The 22076-nt window shown below is 39.3% G+C and overlaps 1 protein-coding gene across 1 annotated transcript in view; it reads right to left on the bottom strand.

The window, feature by feature from the left end:
* Positions 1-22076, bottom strand: part of MAN1A1 (mannosidase alpha class 1A member 1) — a 151476-nt gene that overhangs the window by 109945 nt on the left and 19455 nt on the right. Inside the window, exon 2 of the mRNA XM_061378131.1 lies at positions 2347-2443. Within this exon, the coding sequence (XP_061234115.1) occupies positions 2347-2443 (97 nt within the window). The remainder of the gene's footprint in view (positions 1-2346; positions 2444-22076) is intronic.

Raw genomic sequence — 22076 nt, 5'->3', positions numbered from 1 at the left:
TTAAAGTCTTTATCCCATAACAGACTTTACCAACATATGCAAAGTACTATAACTGCACCAATTAATTCATAGGAGGGGAAGTGTTCACAGTTAAACAGCTGGCTAATGAAATATGCTATATATTACTTCTATTAAGACAATTAGAAACCTGTACTTCAGAAAATTGAGACCTGAAATCAAGAAGAAAGATGACCATGAAAAATTTGAGATGGTTATGATGGGTAACAGTAAGCTGAAGGGTCTGGCTTAATTTCTGAAGGTTGTAAGTTGATTAATGGGACACTGAGCTGGAGGTAACCTATTCTCAGCTAATTCAATTCAGAACTACCTTAGAAGTAAGTCAACAGTTTGCAATCCATTAAAAAAACCAAACAAATCCAACCAAAAAAAAAAAAAAACCAAACCACTGTCGTTTCAGAGAAAAAGGGGTTCAACTATTCGACAAAAAAAAAAAAAGAAAAAAAAAGGCAAGCAAGCAAAACCATAACATGAAGGTACAGATCAGATCTAATGATCTGAGGACACTATTACAGAAACAAGGATTTGTTTCTAAAAAACAAAAGGAGATTATGGATTCAGGAAGCAGTAGCTTATGAGACAGAACTGCTTGCAGATACGTTGTTCTTTAGTATTCAGTAAAGCAATTCAGCAGAAGGAGACCTAATGCTTATTTTGATTTGCCACCAAGATCAATAAGAGTGAAGATGTTTCTAAGGAAATCTCCTCAGCAGTAAGATCTTATGCTAGATAAGCACGACGAGAAAGTGATCTGCATTTAGACTGACTCTGGCTCTTACTCCTTTAAATGCAGTTTTATTTTCAAATTCAACACTTGTCCTGTTTCATGCAGTGACTTATTCTTATGCAACACCCACAGAACTACATAAGAATTTCAGAAATCAATACATTAGCTTTTTCTGCTAATCCATGCAATATCATTAAAAACTCAAACCTTTAATATTTTATACAACTTCTCACTCAAAATGAAACTACATTAAGAACTTGAGACATTTTGTTGTCCTCCAAGAAAACAGGGTTGCATTAAATATTTCTTCAGATATTACCCTGATTTGCAGAACTACAGTCACCTGAATGCAGATAATAAAAACCTTCAGTTTTCAAGAAAACAGAAGAAAACAAGAATAGGACTTAACCCTGAAGTTCCCTCAGACTACTTTGTTTTCAAGCACCCGATTCACATTTAAGCTCAGTAACAAACTACATAATAATTACCTAGTAACACTCTTGGTGTTACCTTGGGCAGACAACCAGTGCAGCAAGACCAATGTAGAAGTATTTTCAAAATTATTTTTGTAATCACAATTGCTGTCTCTTAGCAACTTCCAAATATAGTTGAGGATTTGATAAGTGCTCTATTTAGGGTGTTTTAAGAAATGCTTCCACTTCAAACTATCTTTTCCAAACATTCAACAAAATAAGTTCCTGCTAAAATCAAAATAGTGTATTGATTTTGTCTCAGCTCTAGAAATTAGTTCATTTTTCAGTTTTCTGTTTGGAAAACGAGCTATTTGAATACAAAAATTGCTGTCAAACAGTTTAATTCATCATTTTTTCTGCAAAGTTTAAGATGATGACAGTTCATAGAACTGCTTCCTCATGCTTTCTCAGAATGCCGTTGCTCTACAGCTGCTATTTATGTCCCACTTGGACACCGAAAAAGTCTTGCCTCATTACACTGGATTTCTGCAGTGTGCCTCACCTCCTAGAACTTTTTAGCCCCATATTTGTTCTACATCAGTAACAACTTGGGCCTTATTTAAGCATCTCCTGTGCAACATTTAGAGATGCAAATAATGGTTATATTCATGAAAGAGAAAGCCTGATAAGGGAGCCTGACTGATACAGATTAGCAAGGTTTTTTTAAGGAAAGGACTGTAGACAGCTTCAGCTACCTTTATGACTGCAGAAAGCATCTTTTGTTCCTTGTACCAGATTTATTTCCCCTGCCCCCATACATCCACCTACCCCCATACACCCACCTACCTCATTCCCCCACCCCAGTTTTTGTTTCCTGCTTATTAAATGTGGTGTCAATGTGTTCCACTTCATAGGAAAAATTTGAGGTAGGGCACTATTTAATGCAACAAAACTACTTCTTTATCATGCAGCAAGGACATGCTTCATTTATTCTCACTCAGAAGGGAATCTATAAACGTCATAGAAAGCATCACCTTCATTTACTGGTACTTTTTATACCTAACAGAAGCAAGAAACACCTCACTGCATGACAGAGGGCAGAAAGAACACATTTATTACCTGTAAGCTTTTCAGCTGATTTACTGTTTTATGCTAACATCACTAAGCACAAAAATACACTCTACTCACCAAATAAATTGCTTGAATGTCCTTGCTTAGATATGGGTTTCAATTCATTTAATCCCCATGCATAACGCTTATAATTATCCCAGGCATGCTTCATCATCTGTAGGGAAACGAAAGCAGGATTATAATGTTGATTTAGCAAGAAGCCACAGCAAATACTGACTTGAGAATATTCTTAGTATTAAACACATTTAATTCAATGCCTAATTAAATTCATGATGTATGCATTAGAACTATGAAACAGTGAAATAGAAATACAGACCAACAGTGGTACTTCCTCCAGGTGGCAGGGGTTACAGTAAGAACTCCATGTCTGTCCCATACACCTGTACCTTTACCTGCATGCTTATGGTCAACTTGCACTCAAATAATTAATTTTAGGACTTATTGTGCTAGATATCAGTTCAAATAAGGTTTTATTTCTTTTAAGCATACACCTCTGAAACTGAGGGAAGTAACATTTTTAAAGAGTATTTTTTTCTCCTAGAGCTGGAATTCTTTGAAGTAAAAATTAAGCTCACAGTAGTTTTCAGATTCTGGCAGACACTTTCCTGCATAAATCTAGGTGCTTCAAACTCAGTATGGCTAATAACAGAAGGAGGAAGCTGGAGTGAGCAGGCAGAACACCTAAGAATGGTTTTGAGGTTATTATGACATGATCTTCTATGACTGTAAATTCTACTGTGTGTACCTGTAGCTCCTTTCACATGTAATTTTGGACAAATAGCCACAAACTTTTACAACTAAACCTACTATTACAAAACCATGTTTTGCATAAAGAGGGGCACCACAAGTAAATACTGCTTCAGGAAACTGGCTCAGGGAACATAGCATAGCAGCTCTGCGGTACGTGCAGAGGACATCCATGTCAGAAGACAAGGCAGCAGGCTTACTCAAGGAAACCTCATGTTCTCTACCACCACGACCAGCCAGACCTAGCCCAAGCTGTTCTTTCTGAGGGTGGTCCAGGTGCATGGCCAGGAGCTAAGCTGTCCCTCCTCAATCATGCAGCAAGGGCAGTGCACACAGCTCTGCAAGCCTGATGAATAACCACTGCCACTCCAGCAGGTCCAACACCTGCCTTTACTGACCACCACCTTTAATGCCTGCTCCGGAAGAATCTTCCTTAAGGATCCTCACAAGCAGTCTGACTTTATATAACAGAAGGAGATTTTTGCCTAAGTGTTGTCTCTCCTCCCCCTCTTCCACAAAGCAGAGCAGCCCTGGGAACGCCAAAGGTCATCTTCTAGAGGAAAAGTGACAATTTCAGACCTTTTCAAAAGATACTGCTTCAGGCTGTCAGCTGACAACACTGCTCTTCCCTCTTGCTTTCAGACCTCTTCTTGAGGCCATGTGTGTCAAGGATAATTCTGTTAAATAACAGTTATAATCCTAAATTGAAAGCAACAGCCTTGGGACACACTGATAATAGCAAGCCTGCACTTCCTTCCTTCCCCTTTCCTTTTCTCAAATCACATAGAGAAACTGTGTCAATTTAAAATCTGTATTAAGCCAGACTATGATAAATAACATATTTTTCTGGAGTACTGCTACATTAGTGAGACTAAACATTTCTTTGTTATTTATGGAAGAAAAGATATGCACCCAAAATGCAGGAAAATTCAGGGATGTTAACTTACTCTAGGCCTTACAGGCCCAGCTTTACAAACGCAAAAAGTGGCATCTGTACTTAATACATTAACATTTTCAAGCAGAAGGTTAGCTTGGGGTCAGATCTCAGCCGAAAGGCAGCAAGTAAGTGGCTCTGTGGAAATGGTCTCAGGCCATGGACGGCACCAGTATGACTGATGGCAGGAGTGGTGTGTCCTTTGCTTGACTTCATTGCAAAACAGCTTAGGAGCTCTCCAAGGATGGGGTAATTTGTCCCAAGGCAGAACTGGTAATAGGAAGCCAAGTGATAGACTTTATGTCTGTTGGGTATTCACAATCCCTGGCTACAGGGATCAAGATTATCTGAAACTGACCATTTGGCCCCAGGGTATTTTCTAATTTACCAGTTGAAGGTTTTGGATAGTTTTGCACATTACAAAAAAAAAAAAAAACCACAACAAACAAGCAAACAAAATATGTATTTTACACTGACTTCATGTGTCAGACCTGCAAGCCCAGCTTTAGATATTAATATACAAATTATTATATATTTCAGCAGGCTAAATACTGCCCTGCCCTGAACCTGAGGTTTTCTACGCATTGTCAAAGCTTATTTTTTCATAAAAGTCACTTCAGAATCTTTTAATTTATTTATTCTTAATCTGCTTGTCATTGAGTGGGCTGAATAAAAGTGCCTAAAGGTGCAATATTACAACAAAATTAAAATTGCTAAAGCCAGTCCTTCCTTTTTCTCTCTCTTTTTTCTCGTAGAACATTCTTGCTCCTTCTCTAGCATAGATAATGCAGTGCTCATCTATCCCCACACCAAGTCAGTTCAGGAAACAGAAACTTTTGTAAGCAAAATTTCTCCAGATTTCCAGTAGGTCCCTTTTAGGTACTGGAAGGCTGCTCAAAGGTCTCCCTGCAGCCTTCTGTTCTCCAGGCTGAACAAGCCCAACTGTCTCAAGTCTGTCTCCACAGGAGAGGTATTCCAACCCTTTGATCGTCTTCATGGCCCTCCACTGGACTCACTTGAGCAGGTCCACATCTTTCTTGAGTTGGGGGCCCTGGAGCTGAATGTCATACTCCAGGTGGGGTCTCTCACGAGAGCAGAGCAGAGGGGCAGGATCACCTCCTTCAACCTGCTGGTCACGCTCCTATTGATGCAGCCCAGGATACGGTTGGCTTTCTGGGTTGCGACTGCACACTGAAGCCGGCTGATGTTTCTTTTCTCATCGACCAACACCCCCAAGTCCTTCTCCACAGGGCTGCTCTGAATCTCTTCTCTACCCAGCCTGTAGCTGTACTTAGGATTGCCCTGACCCACGTGCAGCACCTTGCACTTGGTCTTGTTGAATTTCATGATGTTCACACAGGCCCACCTCTCAAGCATGTCAAGGTCCCTTTGCATGGCCTCCCTTCCTTCCAGCATGTTGACTGCACCACACGCCTGGGTGTCACTGGGAAACATGCCGAGTGCACACTCAATTCCACTGTCCATGTTGCTGACCACAATGTTAAACAGTGCCAGTCTTACTACCAATTGTGGAAGAACAGCACTTGTCAATGATCTCCATGCAAATATCAAGCCGTTGACCACAACTCATATTAGAACAGCATGATATGATATACATGAATATAAGACATGAATCAGAAAAACCAACCAGACAGACAAACTCAGTAATCTGAAAAAAAGCCCAAAGCATTAAGAAATATTTCCATGGAAAACAAAAACCCAAAACCCAACAACAAAATAAAACAAACACAACACCACCAGAATTAGATTATCTCAGTAGATTCATCTCTTCTGGCTAATCAAAGTGGTAATTTAGAACTCTTTGAGAAGGTCTAGATATAGAGAAAAACACCAACCTTAGTAAGTTTCCTCTGAAGAATATACACCTTTAGAACATGCTTGCTTTGGATATTTGGAGGTTTATGGGCATCACATGGAAAGAAAAACCACCAAAAATAGTCAGCGAGCCTTCTAGTGTTTCCAAAGGACAAGGGTTATCCCAACTAGACACACACATGAATGGCTATTTAGCAAAAAGTTACTAGGACTCAGTGTTACTGTCCATACTAGACACAGCCCATAGATACAGTACCCTAAAAAAACGCTACCTTAATCAACACTGTTTGCTGGATGAGTGATTTTCGGCTTCAGACCCAGCAAGGAACTCTCCATTTCTAGAACCCAGTACATCAGAAATACTCTATATGCTTTCCTCTCTGTGGAAACTACAAAACTGTATCAAGTTTTCCAGTATTGTCTATTTGTGAATAGATTTATTTTCTACGTAAGAATGAAAAAGTTCTAAAATACTGAGCAGCAATATGAACAGATCCAGCCCACCGATAACTATTCTTTGAAGTGCTACGGAAAACTCTTAGCAATGGTAGTTCAGGAATTAATTTTAACAGGGGGTTGGGTTTTTTTTTTGAGAAATCCCTCTATCTCTGCAGTCTTCACCTTTTTGTTTGCATGAGACAGCCCCAAATCATTATCTCCAGGCTTTTTTAATTCCCAAAGGCCCTTTTAATCCTGTCTCTGGCTACAAGTACTGTTGATCACTTAAAATGTCTAAATAAAGATTACTATTATTGAGAACATCCATATTTCAACATAACATTAAGGATCCTGTTAAAAAAAGAAATTCCTTATGACGAAGAGTATAACAGCTTTCGACCAGATGATTCCAGATACAAAGTCTTCTACAGTCTAATAAAATCATTCACCTGAGTACTTTCAATTAATTTCTTATTAGTCCTCCAGGATGTCAATAGGCAGAGTTACATATTCCTCAGTCCTTCTAGTTTTACTAAGATACATTCATTGAATCTCAAACTCCAGAAGAGCCTTACTGCACACTAGGAAGCCTTGTGTCTACATTAATAAGTCTGTTTCCGATGGAGCTCTACTTCTGTTCTACTATAGCAAAGTGTGTTATTGTAATTGATATCAGCAAAATCATCTGGAAGAAAAAGGTGAAGGTCTGACATTACGCACTAAAGGACCTGTGCATTTCTTTCTTGAGCTCTAAGCAAAGTATTCTGAAACATAATTTTGAAATCATAAACCCACTGAACATTAGAAAAACAAAGTAGGAATAAAAAACAAAAACAAAGAAATAAAAAACCCCACACACATTTGTTCTCCAGAAGCAAAAAGCAAATACAAAAGCCTTTTCTACAGTTATAATGCTACCCAACCAAAAGGTGATGATAATGTACTCCCATTTGTTCATATTTTAGTTACTGCCGGCTTCCAAAGCACTCTGACACAGTGTCTACAGGGGATGCAAGACACGTGAAATGTGCAAAATACAGTTCTATTCAAACTGGAGTACCCAGGAGTTCAGGCACAAAACATGGCCAGAAAACAAGAGTGATGCTGAATAAGCACAGTAATAGTGGTATTTAGATGCAAACTACTGCAGTACCAGGTGGAGTGAAAATAATAACAAGGTTTATTTTTAGCAATTACATACAAGCTGGGGAGATGTCAAAAGGGGATGTCACAAAGAGTTCAAGCATCTTCTAGAACTGGGATATTAAAGGAAAAAAAAATAAGATTGCACTGAAATAGTATCATCCTGATCTTCAACAGAATCCTTTAAACCATGCCAAGACAAGGGAGGGAGGCAGAGGACTAACGTACGGTAAGACCAGGAAATGAAGAGATAAAATAAAAAAACTCACAAACAGAACAAACCAACCAATCAAGAAAAAAAAAACTTCACCAAAAAAAAGAAAACACAAAAAACCCAACAAACAAAAAAACCCCAAACAAATTTAAAAAAAAAAAAAAAAAGAAAAATAACCACCACCAAGCCAAAAAAACCCCAAACTCTGAAGAAAACATTACAGTTTGCTTGCCTAATCTCTGCTAAACTCTCATTGCTAGATTAAATAATCTTCTCTCATCTTACACTGGACTCCTTACATATTTAAGTTATTCTCGCCTTTCAAACTTCTCCTTATCAGAACTACATGTTCGCTCAGCCTAGTCTCCCTGCATCTTCTCTCCTTTCTGTAGAAGAGCTACAGGAAGGAGAGAAGTAACTCATACTTCATTTTTCCACAGCATCAGCAAGCAAAATGAAGGAAAATCCCTAGAATTTGTAAGAAACCTCTATAAACATTCCACTAAAAGTTTTCTCCTGTACAAATCAACTTGCATAGTTGATGACCATACTGGGTCTGGCCGGGATGGAGTTAGTGCCCTTCAGAGTAGCTCATATGGTGTTTTGAATTTGTGGCTGAAATAATGTTGATAGCACAGCAATGTTTTAGCTACTGCTGAACAGTGTTTGTAAAACAGCAAGGGTTTCCCTTTTTCCAACTCCTGCCCCTTCTCACTCTCCCTGACAAGTAGGATGGGCTTGACCAAGAGGCTGGGAGGGGGACACAGCTGGGCCAGCTAGCCAAAGGGATATTCACTACCATGTAGCATCATGTTCAGCAATAAAAGATGGGACAGCAGAAAAAGGAGGTACTTTCCAAGGTGGCTGTTGCTCAGAAGCTGGACATCAGACTGCTTGTGGAAGGTGGTGAGTGACTGCCTTGGCATCACTTGTCCCTGCACCGTCCTTCCTTCACCTAATAAATAGTCTTTACCTTGACCAATCAGTTTCTTCACTTTAGTCCTTCCTATCCTCTCCTGCAGTCCACTTGGTGGGCCAAGAGCTGTGTGGGTGCTTGGCTGCTGACCCAGGTGAACCCACCACAACGTCTCATAGCGTCACCAGTGCTGGAAGTTTATGACCACAACACAACCCCCAGCTGGTTTCTTCACTCTGACAGCAATATTACATTAACCATTAGGAAAACCTCAAGTTTTAGAAAGCCTTACTTTCTTGCTTTCCATTCCCATTACTGTTAACCAACAACTGAAGCTAAAGGAGATCCAGTGAATGTGAATCACAAAAGGGCTGATGTTGGAAGAGACTCTTGAGATCATCTTACCCAACCCCGACCAAAAGACCTATTCTCAACTGTTTTCACATTCACCAAGCACCAGTGAAATTGCAGTACAGCTGAAAAACTTTACAATCGTTCAGAAAACTGTTATTAGTAAACGTAACGGTAACGTTGAAGATACTGCCACCAGTCAGGATTTCTCCATGAAAAACTGTATGATAAATCAGATTTTTGAAGTAATTTTTATCAATATCCACAGCTTTTTACCCTGTTCAGACTTGCTCTGCAGTGGAAATTCTAGGTAAAGAGGTAGGGTGTTCTACTGCAGTTACTTCTTCCCTAATTAGTTTATAACCTAAACTAAGCAGACACGCAGACACACACACGACTAAGAGTGATACATATCTGCTTCTGCTTTTTTTCAGTTTCACTTTGTTACACTAGACTGCTGACAATATTAGTTTCAAGCAACTTTTCACAAAACAAAATGTCAAAGTTAACTTCTCAGCTGAAGACCAAGATTCACAAGAAAACTAAATATAAAAAGTTTATATTCAGATCACAGAATCACAGAATCCCAAGGGTTAGAAGGGACCTCAAGAGATCATCTGGTCCAACCCCCCTGCAAGAGCAGGGTAACCTAGAGTACATCACACAGGAACTTGTCCAGGCGGGCCTTGAATATCTCCAATGTGGGAGACTCCACAACCCCCCTGGGCAACCTGTTCCAGTGCTCTGTCACTCGGTTTTTGTAGGCAGAATTATGTCTAGTTTGATTTCAAATTAAAAAATATCTATTATAGTTGATGTAGTTTTATTCTAATTTCTTAATTTTTAGTTACAATTTCTTATTCCAGAAATGAAAAGAAAAAATCTCAAATATCCAAGAAGGTTCATGTCACTGGATTACTGTTTACTTTTTTTCCTTCAATCTGACAGAAGAACATACAAATGACAACATATTCCCTTTCTCTACTGGCATCAGAAATTTGGTTTTTCTCTTTCAAGGCACGTAAAATAAATCCTGTCACTATGATCCTTCATATATATACACACATATATATATGTATAACACCATTTCTTACCTGTCTGCAAGAAAACTATTGCTAATCATAAGCTTGACAGATTTCTTGTATTTCTAACCTGATTTCCTAATGATATCATCCCCAGTTAAAAGCAAGCTACACACTGTCAATGTTTATTTAACAGTCACTGCTTCTAATTTAGCAGGTGGATGACAACCACTCCCCAAAGGCCGTGCAGACTGCAGGAATTCCTGGAGTGCTTCATGCAGGGACTTCCACTTAGCCAAGAAAAGCCCCAAAGGAGACTTTTGTATTAGTTAACAGGCCAGTAACAAGGGTTCTGAACTGCTGTTTTCCATGAAGTAGCAGATAAAGATTTGGGGAACTTTAGGTGCTTGCCATTTAGCTCATGGCTTCATTTTGCATTGTGACAGGACTGGAGAACTCTTAAACAACTCAAGTGTGGCCAAGAGTGCTGCACACAGTGCAAGGCATTGCCACACATCAAGATGGGAAAATACCTACAACTCTTAAAATCACAATAGAGCTCAGCTAGTCAAACTGTTTTATGGGATTCTCCATTAATATTAAACATGCACATCATATACTGAAATATTTTATATGGCTCTGTATTTAATGCTCTGTTTTAAAGGGATATGTGAGCAAAATCCTGCTACTCCTCAGCATTTCAGCATCCTACATATAATTCATTTCTTGCCTACAAAACTAAATTAAAACAAAAAATCTAATATCTGCATATAAAAAAAAAGGAACTAAAAGGGAAAATAACAACATTAAGGAATATTCTGAGGATTAATTTGTCATTTCTATTGCAAAGCACTTCAAAATCCTCAAGTGGAAAGCCTGACAGAAATGCTAAATATTATTCCCACATGTTAAGTTACAGATAAGCTTCAATTCTTATATTTTCTACTCTTCACAGTAGCTTGTAAACCTCTTTAGCAGTGTATTAAACTATCCAACTAATATTCATCATATGCTGTTCTGGGCATCATTTGTTAACCAGGGACAAGCGTTGCGCAGTGCTTCATTCAGTTACACATTTTAAAAGGAATCAATTATCCTCTTAATTCTGTAGCAAGAATTCTAATTAGAAAGTAACTAAAGAAAACAGGAAATTTGCAGGTAAGATATTTTCTATGCTTATTCTATTGCTGCATATTTTATTTAATGCACAAACACACAGGAAAAATGAGACTACTTCACGTAAGAAATAATTAATAAGAACAGCAACCCTGATGCTTTGATATGTCTGCACCAAAAAAAACATGAGTTCATTTGAAAACGATTATATGACATACCAAACTACTCAATGATAACAAGCTACATTTTACTCATTCATCAGGCATGCCTTTCTTTGCTGAACAGTAAGGTACTAAAATCAGAATCTACCAGAAAATTTGAGATACTAGAGTGCTTTACAGTTAGTTTCTGAGAGCTGGGCCATAGTGCTTTAACTATTGCATGGTTCATTTTTGTAGAAGTCCAGGATGATAAGACAGAGAAACTTGAAGGAAGACCAGATATCACCTGCATACTCCAAACAATAATATCAGTCAGTACAAGCTGGTATCTATAGCTTACTTCTTACCTGGTCACCCCAACAGCACAAATATAAATAAACCCAAACTGTTTAACCCAGAACAGAAGCATCCTAGCTGAAACCCTTTCCTTGACTAACCAAAAATTAGGAAGGCAAGAACAACATGTAAACCCTTTCCAGGAAGAGCACTGTCATTGGACTTTCCCAAGCCAAGGTCTGGCTAATTTCAGCCAAATGAAATTAATGATTTCAGGAAAAGAAAAGCATGGTTCAAAAGTCTTGCCCACATAGTTACCCAAATCTAACATAACAGCATTCATCCAACCTTGAACTATGCAAAACAGGTCAGTTTTACCTCAGTTTTAGATCCAACTACTTTGGCCTCCAACTCAGTTACTTGTAAGGAAACCAACATGTTCCCAGTAACTACACCAGTGGAAAAAGAAATGAAAATACAGCATTGAAGTGTAGCTTTATGAAATTGAGCATATATGACATTAATGTTGAAGATGCTCTATTTTCAATTTGTTTCAGTTGCCATTTGCATCTGCATACATACAAAAGATGGAAATCTTAAATGAACCATCCAAATCATCCTGTTACAAACAAAAGAGCAGTCTAAAGAATAAGCCACACAGCCCCTATCTCACAATTTAGCAACTGTTACCAAGATCTGCATTTTGGGGAAAAAACATGAAGCCTACGGCTTGCCGTTCAAGACCACCGTGTTTTTCCAAAGCTGAGTCTTCTTCAAATCCTTAACAAAAAAGTCAGATGGAATCTTTAACAGAGGGACTGCAAAATTATTTTCTTGTTATTATCACAAGAGGTAGATGATGTTTCTTCAGACAACCTCTTATTTCAGTGGTTTGGATTTACTTTTAAATATCTGTGATGGACAGATCAGTGATGTGCCAATGTTTTTTTTCTCCTAAGGAGAGTTGCTGACGGCTAACTTTTGAAGAGCCAAATCACATGTTTTGCGTTAGTGAAACATCTATTAAAGAGAAACATATCACATCATAAGGTAATGTGCAAGTCATTGTTCATTACTGATAATAACCAGAAAGAAAGCTGAAGTATTTTCACTTAAAGCAGAAAAACATTGCAGAGTTGTACAAAAAACTGATGTATTTCTTTGATCTTATGCAGAACTAGTAGCAGCCTCTGAAGTTCATGCATAATTTGACTAATGGCATAAAAGAGAAAGAAAAAAAGAAAGTAATTTGTGGAAATACTACTCTTACGAAGACTAGTGGCATACATAGACTCGTCCCACTCAGACTTCTTTTTCCCCCAGGTCTACTTATGACTTGCTAGTCTCCAGGAATTCCCAGGCTGAACGGTGTGAGCAGCTAGGCTCTTGCAACTGCACAATACAATCATGCTTTTGTTCTCCATTTTTTTCCTGCTGTTCTTTAAACAGTTATTTGATAAGGTTTGCTTCTAATTAGATTATAAATTATTCATAGCATTGACTGTGTCTCCTACGTGTTTGTTAGGTACCTGGCACTACATAGCCGCACTGCTACTGAAGTTCCCAATCTCACCAGGGGTAATGTAAATAAAGAATAAGCACAATGCTATGCAGTACAACACATCCAGATGAAGTGATTAACATCAAGGTGATTCAAGTTGCTGGTTTAGAGCATGATTAAAATTCATAAAAATGAAGGTGGATTTGAAGAACCTGTTTATTTTTCTTTCCACATATTGAAGTTGCAATTTATCTCCCTTCCACTCTTCTAAGTACTGCTCTGCTGCTGAGTAAGTAACAAATGTTAGTCCACCCCATTATATGGAAAAAGTCCATACATCCAGGCCTAACAATGGTGTCTTTCAAAACAAAAATCCAACAGGAACAGCAGCCAAAAAAAAACCAACAAGCCACTTAAAGTTTCTTCCCCTTGCAGAATGAGCCTACATTCACCCCACATTCCTGCTTCCCTACCAGGGCACACGTCAGAAACTGGAAGAGACAAGAGAGTATCCTTGCTGTTCTAGTTCTGATAGGAATGCCAATCTGGCACTGGAAAGCAAAATTTCAGGTGCGTTTTCTAAGTGCAATTTTTCTTTAACTATATTTTCTTCTATTTAAGTGCTTTCATTTGAAGCAAGTATTTCTAAACACTTTTTTTTTTTTTGCAGCAGCAGTTTTTTCTTAAGGAAAAAGAATTAAACAGTGACCCATGCATTATAAGTAGATTTGGGACTATCACCAACCTAGTTCAGTAGCCAATAACAGTAAGTAAAACCATAAACCAGTTAGAAAACCTATTATATATCAGTTAATGAGGAACTTCCCCCCCTCCCCCCTCACCATCTTTATCAGAGACCTGGAGGATGTGAGGCAGTACACCCTCATCAAGCTTTCAGGTGACACCAAATTGGGATTTCCCTTCTCCGCCTTATCTGGGAATCGGGTTTCCCAGTCACAGAGGCAGAGGCAGGCTGGAGGAGGCTGACCTGTTAATGAACTTCCTGAAATTCAGCAGGGGCTGAGGGCTGGACTGGGGAACAGCTCTGCAAGGAAAATGCTGCGACTGTGGTGCACAGCAAGCTGTTGACATTCCAGCAGCACCTGCACAGCAGGACTACAGACTATCCATCAAGGTACAGGATTATTATCCTTTCCTCAGCACTCAGACCCCATCTACATATTGTGTCCAGTTCTGGGTCTCCCACTACAGGAAAAAGCTGGTGTGAGTCCAGTGAGGTGGGGCCCAAGCTGGTGATGTCTGGAGCAGTTGCCTCTCAAGGAGAGGCTGATGGATGGGGCCAGCTCAGCCCTGGGGGAGACATCTCTGGGGTGGGGACGGACAGCAGCTCCCAGTACCTGCAATGGTCAAGAAGAGGGAGCAACAGTGACAAGGAGCTTCAACCAACAAATAAGTCCATATGGCCCAGAAGGAAAAGGCTTTTCCCTGGGGTCAGGCTACCTAGGGAGGTTGTGCTGGCTCCATCTGGATGCTTCCAATCTTAAGAGGGCACAGCCCTTAGTATCTCCATCTGAGCTGCTCAGCGCTGAGTCTGTTGCGCCACAGCCAGACCAGAGTGCCCTCAGACCTTCAGATCAAGTTATCCTGTGATCCCATTAAATTCAATGTGGCTTGCACATATTTACCTAAATTTTACAGAACAAGCAAATTGACCTGCTTCTCCCCATCAAAAACAAGGACACAACTCAAATTTCAGCCCAAGATTCTGGCTTTTTAGAATATTCCAGAAGAGAATTATGAGTTAAAAGGTTTTTCCCAGCCTCCAGAAATATTTCAGGGGATTTTCTATACTGAATAAACTACTTCAGCTATGCAAAACACTGCCAGCTCATATCTGACAGGAAGTTAAGAGCTATCTACTTTTTGCCTGACTATAGAAAGATTCAAGAAGAACAATTTAGATAATCAGACCCTGGTGAAAAATGATGAAGATTTAGTGTCATGTACGAATTCATGATTTCTGCCCATTTTGCATTTACATCTACTTATCTTGGTCAGGACTGATCAAACAGCTTCCCCAAGGCTGCACCTGATTTCAGAAGAAAATTATTTTAAGAAAGATTTATTTCTGCAGCCCTCGAACTATGTCCAGGAAACATGGACTGTATTGTAGCAAATTTTCTGAGGTGAAAATTTGTTGTTGTAAATTAATCGTAGCATCTCTGCACAAACAGTGACAGAACCACCACAACAGAAAACATACCAGTTATTTTCCTTTCCCACTTTTATCACAGCATTTGAAATTGATATTGTAAACCTAAATATTAGTATTCTTTATGAGTCCTTTGTTTTCCTCTTGAAACATTTATGTAATTACCTGTCCTGTGGATCCTAACACAACCAGTGCTGAACTTATGCTTTTTGCTTAATTTCACTACCATAGTGTATATATGTTACAGAACAATGACCAGATTTATCAATTAGCTTTCCAGTTCACATAAACACATCTGCAAAAAAAAGTAATAAAATACTTGCCCTCATGCCCAACAGATGAAAAAAACCTATCTACTGGTGTCTATAATTTCCTTCAGTCAGGCTGGAGTTAAGGATGACAGCTTGGAAATTATACCTTTACACTGGAAAGTATGTGTATGCAGTAAATCCTTTTTTGGAAGGATATAATTTAAAAACAACCTCAAAAAGCTATACAAATCTGCTTTTATGTATTAGAAGATATTTAATCCTTAGGTAGCATCTCTTCTGGTGTTATACATAAATATTGTGCAAAGCATTAATTAATAACCTTTCTTATATATCAAAAGGTTCCTGAGCAAGAAGCCTTTATAAATGAGATAGATAGAAAATTTTAGTACTGCTAATATTTCATCAGCTTAACATGGATTTGATAAGAGCTGTCTCAGGCTTATGAAGAATATCTGTACTCATGCTTTCATGACAGGCAGAAGAAATCAGATGCTCAGTTGTACAAGGAAATGGAATGGAAAACCATAAAACTGATACGCAATTAAAACAGTCAAGATAAATACTAGTTTCTGTTCTAATCACCTCCTGGCAGTAGAGGATACTGAAGAAACAGAAATAATTCAATTAAAAGACATGGAGATATTTTCATCAATGGAAAGACTGAAAAATTAGCTCTATTCTTAAATGGACAAAAAAGAGAACAAGATAAAAGTAAAGGCGTAGAAAAAGCAAGGTCTCCTTCTGAACATCTTTGTAAAAGGAGAAAATGAAACACACAAACATTAGGTTTGTTACCGAAAAGGCAAACACTCAGGAATCATTGCCAGAAGATACAGGCAGTGACAACTTAATGGGAAACAGAAAGATTTAAGAGACCAGATGGTCATAGTGGCCCAAATTTCATACTTCACTTCCTAAGCTGTTAACAAAAAGTGCCTTATAGCTTTCACAGCACAAATTGAGTGTAATTCCAGTTTCTGCTATCTGTAACACAGCTAATGGCGTGATGACTTTTCATGCAGTGTAGCGTCATTAGGAGGAGACACCTTTCAAGCCACCCACCTAGTAGAGACTTATTATAGAATCATAGTATTATAGAATCATTTAAGTTGGAAAAGACCTTTAACATCATTGAGTCCAATCATTAACCCAGCACTGCCAAATCCACCACTAAACTGTGCCCCTAAGCAGCACACATACATGTCTTTTAAATATTTTCAGGAATGGCGACTTCACCACTTCCCACTGCTTGACAACCCTTTTGCTGAAATTTTTTTTTCTAAATATCCAATCTAACCCTCCCCTTGCCCTGTCACCTGTTACCTGGGAGATGACATCCACCTCACTACAACCTCCCTCAGGTAGCTGCAGAGAGCAATAAAGTCTTCCGTCAGCATCCTTTTCTCCAGGCTAAACAACCTCTGATTCCACACTGGGGAAAAAAATTTAGGTTTGCACTGCCTTCTAAACTTAATAGTTTTCAGCACAAAAGTTGCTTCACACAAGCATATATGGTATCATAAAAAAAAAAAATAAATTGAAGATGGGCTTCATAATACAGTACAGTCAAACAACTATCTGAAATTTCTGTCCCGTCCTCAGCAGGAACAGGAAAGCCAGCTACAGAGTTAACAGATCTGCAAGCTTGGAGAAAGGAAAGACTATGGATAGGACTTATTTTCCAGCACACATACTCCTTTCTTTTCATTCTCTTGCCCTTTTTTTTTTTTTTTCAGGCAGATATGTAAAAGCACACAAGTTTTCCAGATCATCTCTGTTGATTCCACACTAAGTTTTCCAAAGGAGATCAATCAAAGCATTTACTATACTTAACACTACAATACAGAAGAGACAAAGTGTTTGCTCTCCCCCAAACTGTTTTAGATAGTTCAGCATAAACTATCCAAAACCATCTAGGAAGTTTGCTGCAGGTGTTTCTAAGAAATACTTTAAAGATGAGCCCAATTATGTGGCAAAAGTGAAACCAAAGCATCCAAATGATAATAACAACCTCAAAAAAATAATACCTGTCTCAAGTCATGGAGCTACAAAGTGTCTGGTAGAGTAGAGCTGGTTGAGAATTTCCCTGCTGAAAATCCAGCTGTACGTGTTTAAGAAACAGCTTCCCCTTGACCCACAAAAAACAACAACCAAACAACTAAAAAACACATCAACTTCACTTGCTGTGGATAGAAAGCAAATCTGACAAGTCCCTTCCAGGCAGGCTGAAGCGTGAGATGCAGATCAGGAAGGGACTGAGCTTCCCCAGCAGCCTACTTGACAGGTCCTGTCAATTTTCATTTCTGGTTTACTGGCTGCCCATGAGCAAATTTTGTAAATTCTGAAGATCCTATTTTTGAATGAAATATTTTTGGAAAATACATGAATTGTTCTTTTCTCTCACATTTCTTCCCAAATTCTTCTCCACCCCCCCCACCCCCCCCCCCCCCCCAAGGAATGTTCTCTATCCAGCTCAGGGCTTGATCCCTTTTTCAAGTCTGCCCTTATGTTGAATTGGGAAGTGATAAGTATGATAAATTGAAAGAACTTGGGAAGAGAAAAATGGGGGAAACAACTCAGGTGTTTGAGGGTATATCATCAGTGCATCTGGGAACAGGACAATACATTGTTATGCTCTGGTCATATCTGCAAAGTAACTTACGCAGCGAGGAGAACCTGGGTGCTCCCCCTACCTGCCAGTGAGGGAACAGCTGGAAGGGACCTCCTGACGGCCTCACGACATTTCATAATGGAACAGACCTTTCCCGATGTTTATTGCTCATCAGTTCAGCATTTAGGTAATACTAACGTAATTCTCTTTAAGACAGGCAGGAGCTCTGTTTGTGACAATCTGAAATAATTCCAGCATCTAACTTCCAGCCTTTTTTTTTGGTGGTTGATCCTCTCTCAAAAATAGGTTTCACTCAGTACAAGCCAGGTAACAAACATTCCAGTTCTTATGAGATCTCCAACAGAAAAACTGACTGCTAGATGAGAATCTAAAAGGCTTATCTACTGCAGCTTCCTATTCCTAACAAAAGTTTAAGAACAGTACAAGCAAACAAATGCTTCCTATGAGTAATAGAAATGCTTAGCGCTTGAGACTTGGGGAGTTTCAGAGCCAGATGTGACGTTTGTATGATTAATAATCCCCAGAACAGTTCTTTCTTGAAATTCTCAAATGTTTTCTGAACTTTTTGTATTCTTTATATACACAACATCCTGCACAAAGGGCTTTACAGCTCTACAACATGATGTATGAAGAACAGGTTTGTTCTGATTTTGTCATCTAGTAGTTTCATTTGATGTGCCCTATATTTGACAAACAGGAACATTTTTCAGAACAGGCTTAAATAACATCACTAAATACACCATAAGAATCAATGTCTTATTATTACCTTTTTCTCCCAATTACCTTATTTTCCTGGAAAACACTAAATAAATTTATCTTAAATTTTTGAAACAAGGTATGTTTTTATTATGTGTTTTGGTAAAAATCTTTGCAGTGGAAAACAGACTGTCAGAGATGTGTAATTTAGCTTTCTTCTAATTATGTACTATTTGTGTATTAGAAGCAGCCAAAGTGCTTCAAATCTGCCTTAGCACCTGCATTCTAAAATGGAGAAGCAATTCTGATCTTCTCTGAAATACTTCCTAAAATTCATCCATAAAAACCTTATATAAGATATGTGTCATCATAACATCCAGTTTCTACACCATGCCCATAAGCAGTACCCTTTTACTCATACTGATGTGCAGGTTACCTGCCTATGATCTCACATCTCCATACACTTACTGATTTCAGAATCAAATTACAGAAACACAGAACTTTTAGGACTTCAAGTATAACATTTAGCACATTACCCTAACATGCCTTAGAAACGACAGCTTAGGAGAACAGAGATTTGAGTCCTCTGGAGCCCCTTTTTTGAGCATAGAAGTCAAACGTGAAAGCTGTTTAGCTAGCTTCTCAGAGTCTTCTCAAAACAGCAATATTTTTTCTTTCCTACAAATTCTTTCAGAATGTCTCCCTCAAAAATGAAAGGGGAAGAAATATTTGTTATTCTAATACTACATTTTTCACAAAAATGTGAAATGTTTCACTCTGACATCAAAGAATTTAGGAGAGACATTTCATTTCTTACAAATGCTCCCCTGCAGTTGTGCTTGAGACTAACACAGAAAACCCCCTCATTCCAAGGTTTCCATCCTTGTAAATGACCACTTTTAAAGAAAACCATCACAAAAAATCATCCTGACACATCTGTAAGTCTGTCTTGCCTGCACACTTTCACAAAATGCTGAATTATACTTTCCACATGCACAGGAGATGACTGACCACAATAGAGAACTCATCTACACATCCTGACTTGGAGCCGTAATAGTAGCTTTTTTGTTTGTTTGTTTTAAAACCAGCACACTTTGAAAAGTTCTAGCATCACTTGTTTACAGTAGAACACAATGTATCCTAGTTGTTTTCTGTTAATCATAAAAAGCAAGCCCTGTCACCTTCTGCATCCAGTGATTGAAGTCTGCCAAGCATATGGAACACTTTAGGACCCTCTTTGTCAAAGGCTTACAATGGCAACCTGGAGACCTCTATTACGGCATAACCAAGTTCATTTTAACAATTTTTTATTGATTTGGAGCATGTTATAAGGAGCTACTTCAGAATACCTTATTTCTCATAATTTTTAGCAATGCAGTATTGCCAGTGCGTATCTAAATATACACCATTTTGGAGAAGTAAAAGGAAGTATTTCTCTTTAAAAGGCATGGTATTAATTTAGAACCCAAGTAACCTACAGTAGTCCACTATGGACAACAGCAGGAAACTTAATTCAAGAGTCCACTGATTTTCACTTCTACCTTTTTCACACACTTATAAATGTTTCATGAAACAGGAAAATTGCATGTATTTGAAATACAAGCTAAGGGCTAGTACAAAGCACAAAAAGAAATGATTTCTCTATACAATTAAGGTGCTCTAACAGGGAAGTGGAATAATTTACTTGTTCAAACAAGTAAATTACCTTCTAAAATAGGAGTCAAAACACAGGATGCTGTGTGGACAGGAAATTCAGATTTAAGAGAATTACCTTGTCATTTAAACAAAAAGCTACTGTTCGAAAGCATCATTTAAAAAAAATCAGTAGTGTGAGGTCTGTTAAGTTAAGTTAAGCTTATCACTGAAGTTGGAAACTTTTCTCTAAGTTCTGGGCAAGCAGCATAACTAAAGATGGTAATACACACTTTTGTATCTAGGACAACAAAACTCCATACCTGGAAACTCAAAGCTGCACCCCACAAAAGTGTGCTATCACTGATTTTGCTGCCATGGTAACAACTTTTAATAGTAATGGCTACATGCCAGAGATTTACATGCAGTTACAACCTTGCCAGGCATATTGGGTTTATGTGACAAGGTTTTGGTAGCAGGAAGGGCTACAGAGGTGGGTTCTGTGAGAGGCTGCCAGAAGCCTCCCTCACATCCAATAAAGCCAATGACAGCCAGCTCCAAGACAGACCCACTGCTGGTCAAGGCTGAATCCATCAGCAGTGGTGGTAGTGACTCTGGGATAACATATTTAAGAAGGGAGGAGAAGTTACTGTGCAACTGTGTGTGTGTGTGTGTGTGTGTGTGTGTGTGTGTGTGTGTGTGTGTGCGCGCGCGCGCGCATGTGCGAAACACCCTGCAGAACTGCAGCCAGAGAGCGAAGTGACAGAAACAGCCCTGCAGACAGCAAGGTCAGTGCAGAAGGTGGCCAGGAGGTGCTCCAGGCGCCAGAGCAGAGATTCCCCTGCAGCCCGCGGTGCAGACCATGGTGAGGCAGGCAGTGCCCCTGCAGTCCATGGAGGTCCATGGTACAGAAAGTCTCCACCTATAGCCCATGAAGAACCCTACACAAGGGCAGGGTGATGTCCAAAGGAGGCTGTGACCCTGTGGGGAAGCCTGTGCTGGAGCAGGTTTGCTGGCAGGAATTGTGAATCCACCGGGGACCCACACTGGAGCAGCCTGTGTCTGAAGAACTGCACCCCATGGAAGGGACTCACACTGGAGCAATCTGTTCCTGAAGGATGCACCCATGGAAGGGATCCACACTGGAGCAGTCCATGAACTGCAGCCTGTGGGAAGGAATCACCTCGGAGAATTTCATAAGGGACTGTCTCCCGTGGGAGGGACCCCATCCTGGAGCAGGGGAAGAGTGTGAGGAGCCTGTCTCCTGAGGAGGAAGGAGCAGCAGAGACATGCGATGAACTGACCACAGCCCCCATTCCCTCTACCCCTGTGCCACTGGTGGTGGAGAGTAGGTAGGAAAAAATAATAATAAAAAAATCCAGAAGGAAAGTTGAGCCTGGGAAGAAGGGAGGGGTGGGGGGAAGGTGTTTTTAAGATTTATTTATTTCCAATTATCCTACTCTGATTTTGATTGGTAATAAATTAAATTAATTTCCCCCAAGTCACTACTTTGCCCATGTCAGTAGCTGGTGAGTAATCTCTCCCTGCCTTAGTCTTGACCCATGAGCCTTTCATTGTATTCTCTCTCCCTTGCCTAGCTGAGGAGGGGAGTGACAGAGCAGCTTTGATGGACACCTGGCGTGTCCAAGTTCAACCCATCACACCGGGTTAAGCCTATTTATGAACTTTCAGCTGGCGTGGTTCACTGAGAGTTAAAAATTTACCTT

Source organism: Neopsephotus bourkii, unplaced genomic scaffold (genome assembly GCF_033783945.1).
Source record: "Neopsephotus bourkii isolate Nb327-2 ecotype Australia unplaced genomic scaffold, CSIRO-AGI_Nbou_v1 NB_1765, whole genome shotgun sequence".
Classification (NCBI taxonomy): Eukaryota; Metazoa; Chordata; class Aves; order Psittaciformes; family Psittacidae; genus Neopsephotus; species Neopsephotus bourkii.
This window is presented reverse-complemented; position numbering and strand designations above follow the sequence as displayed.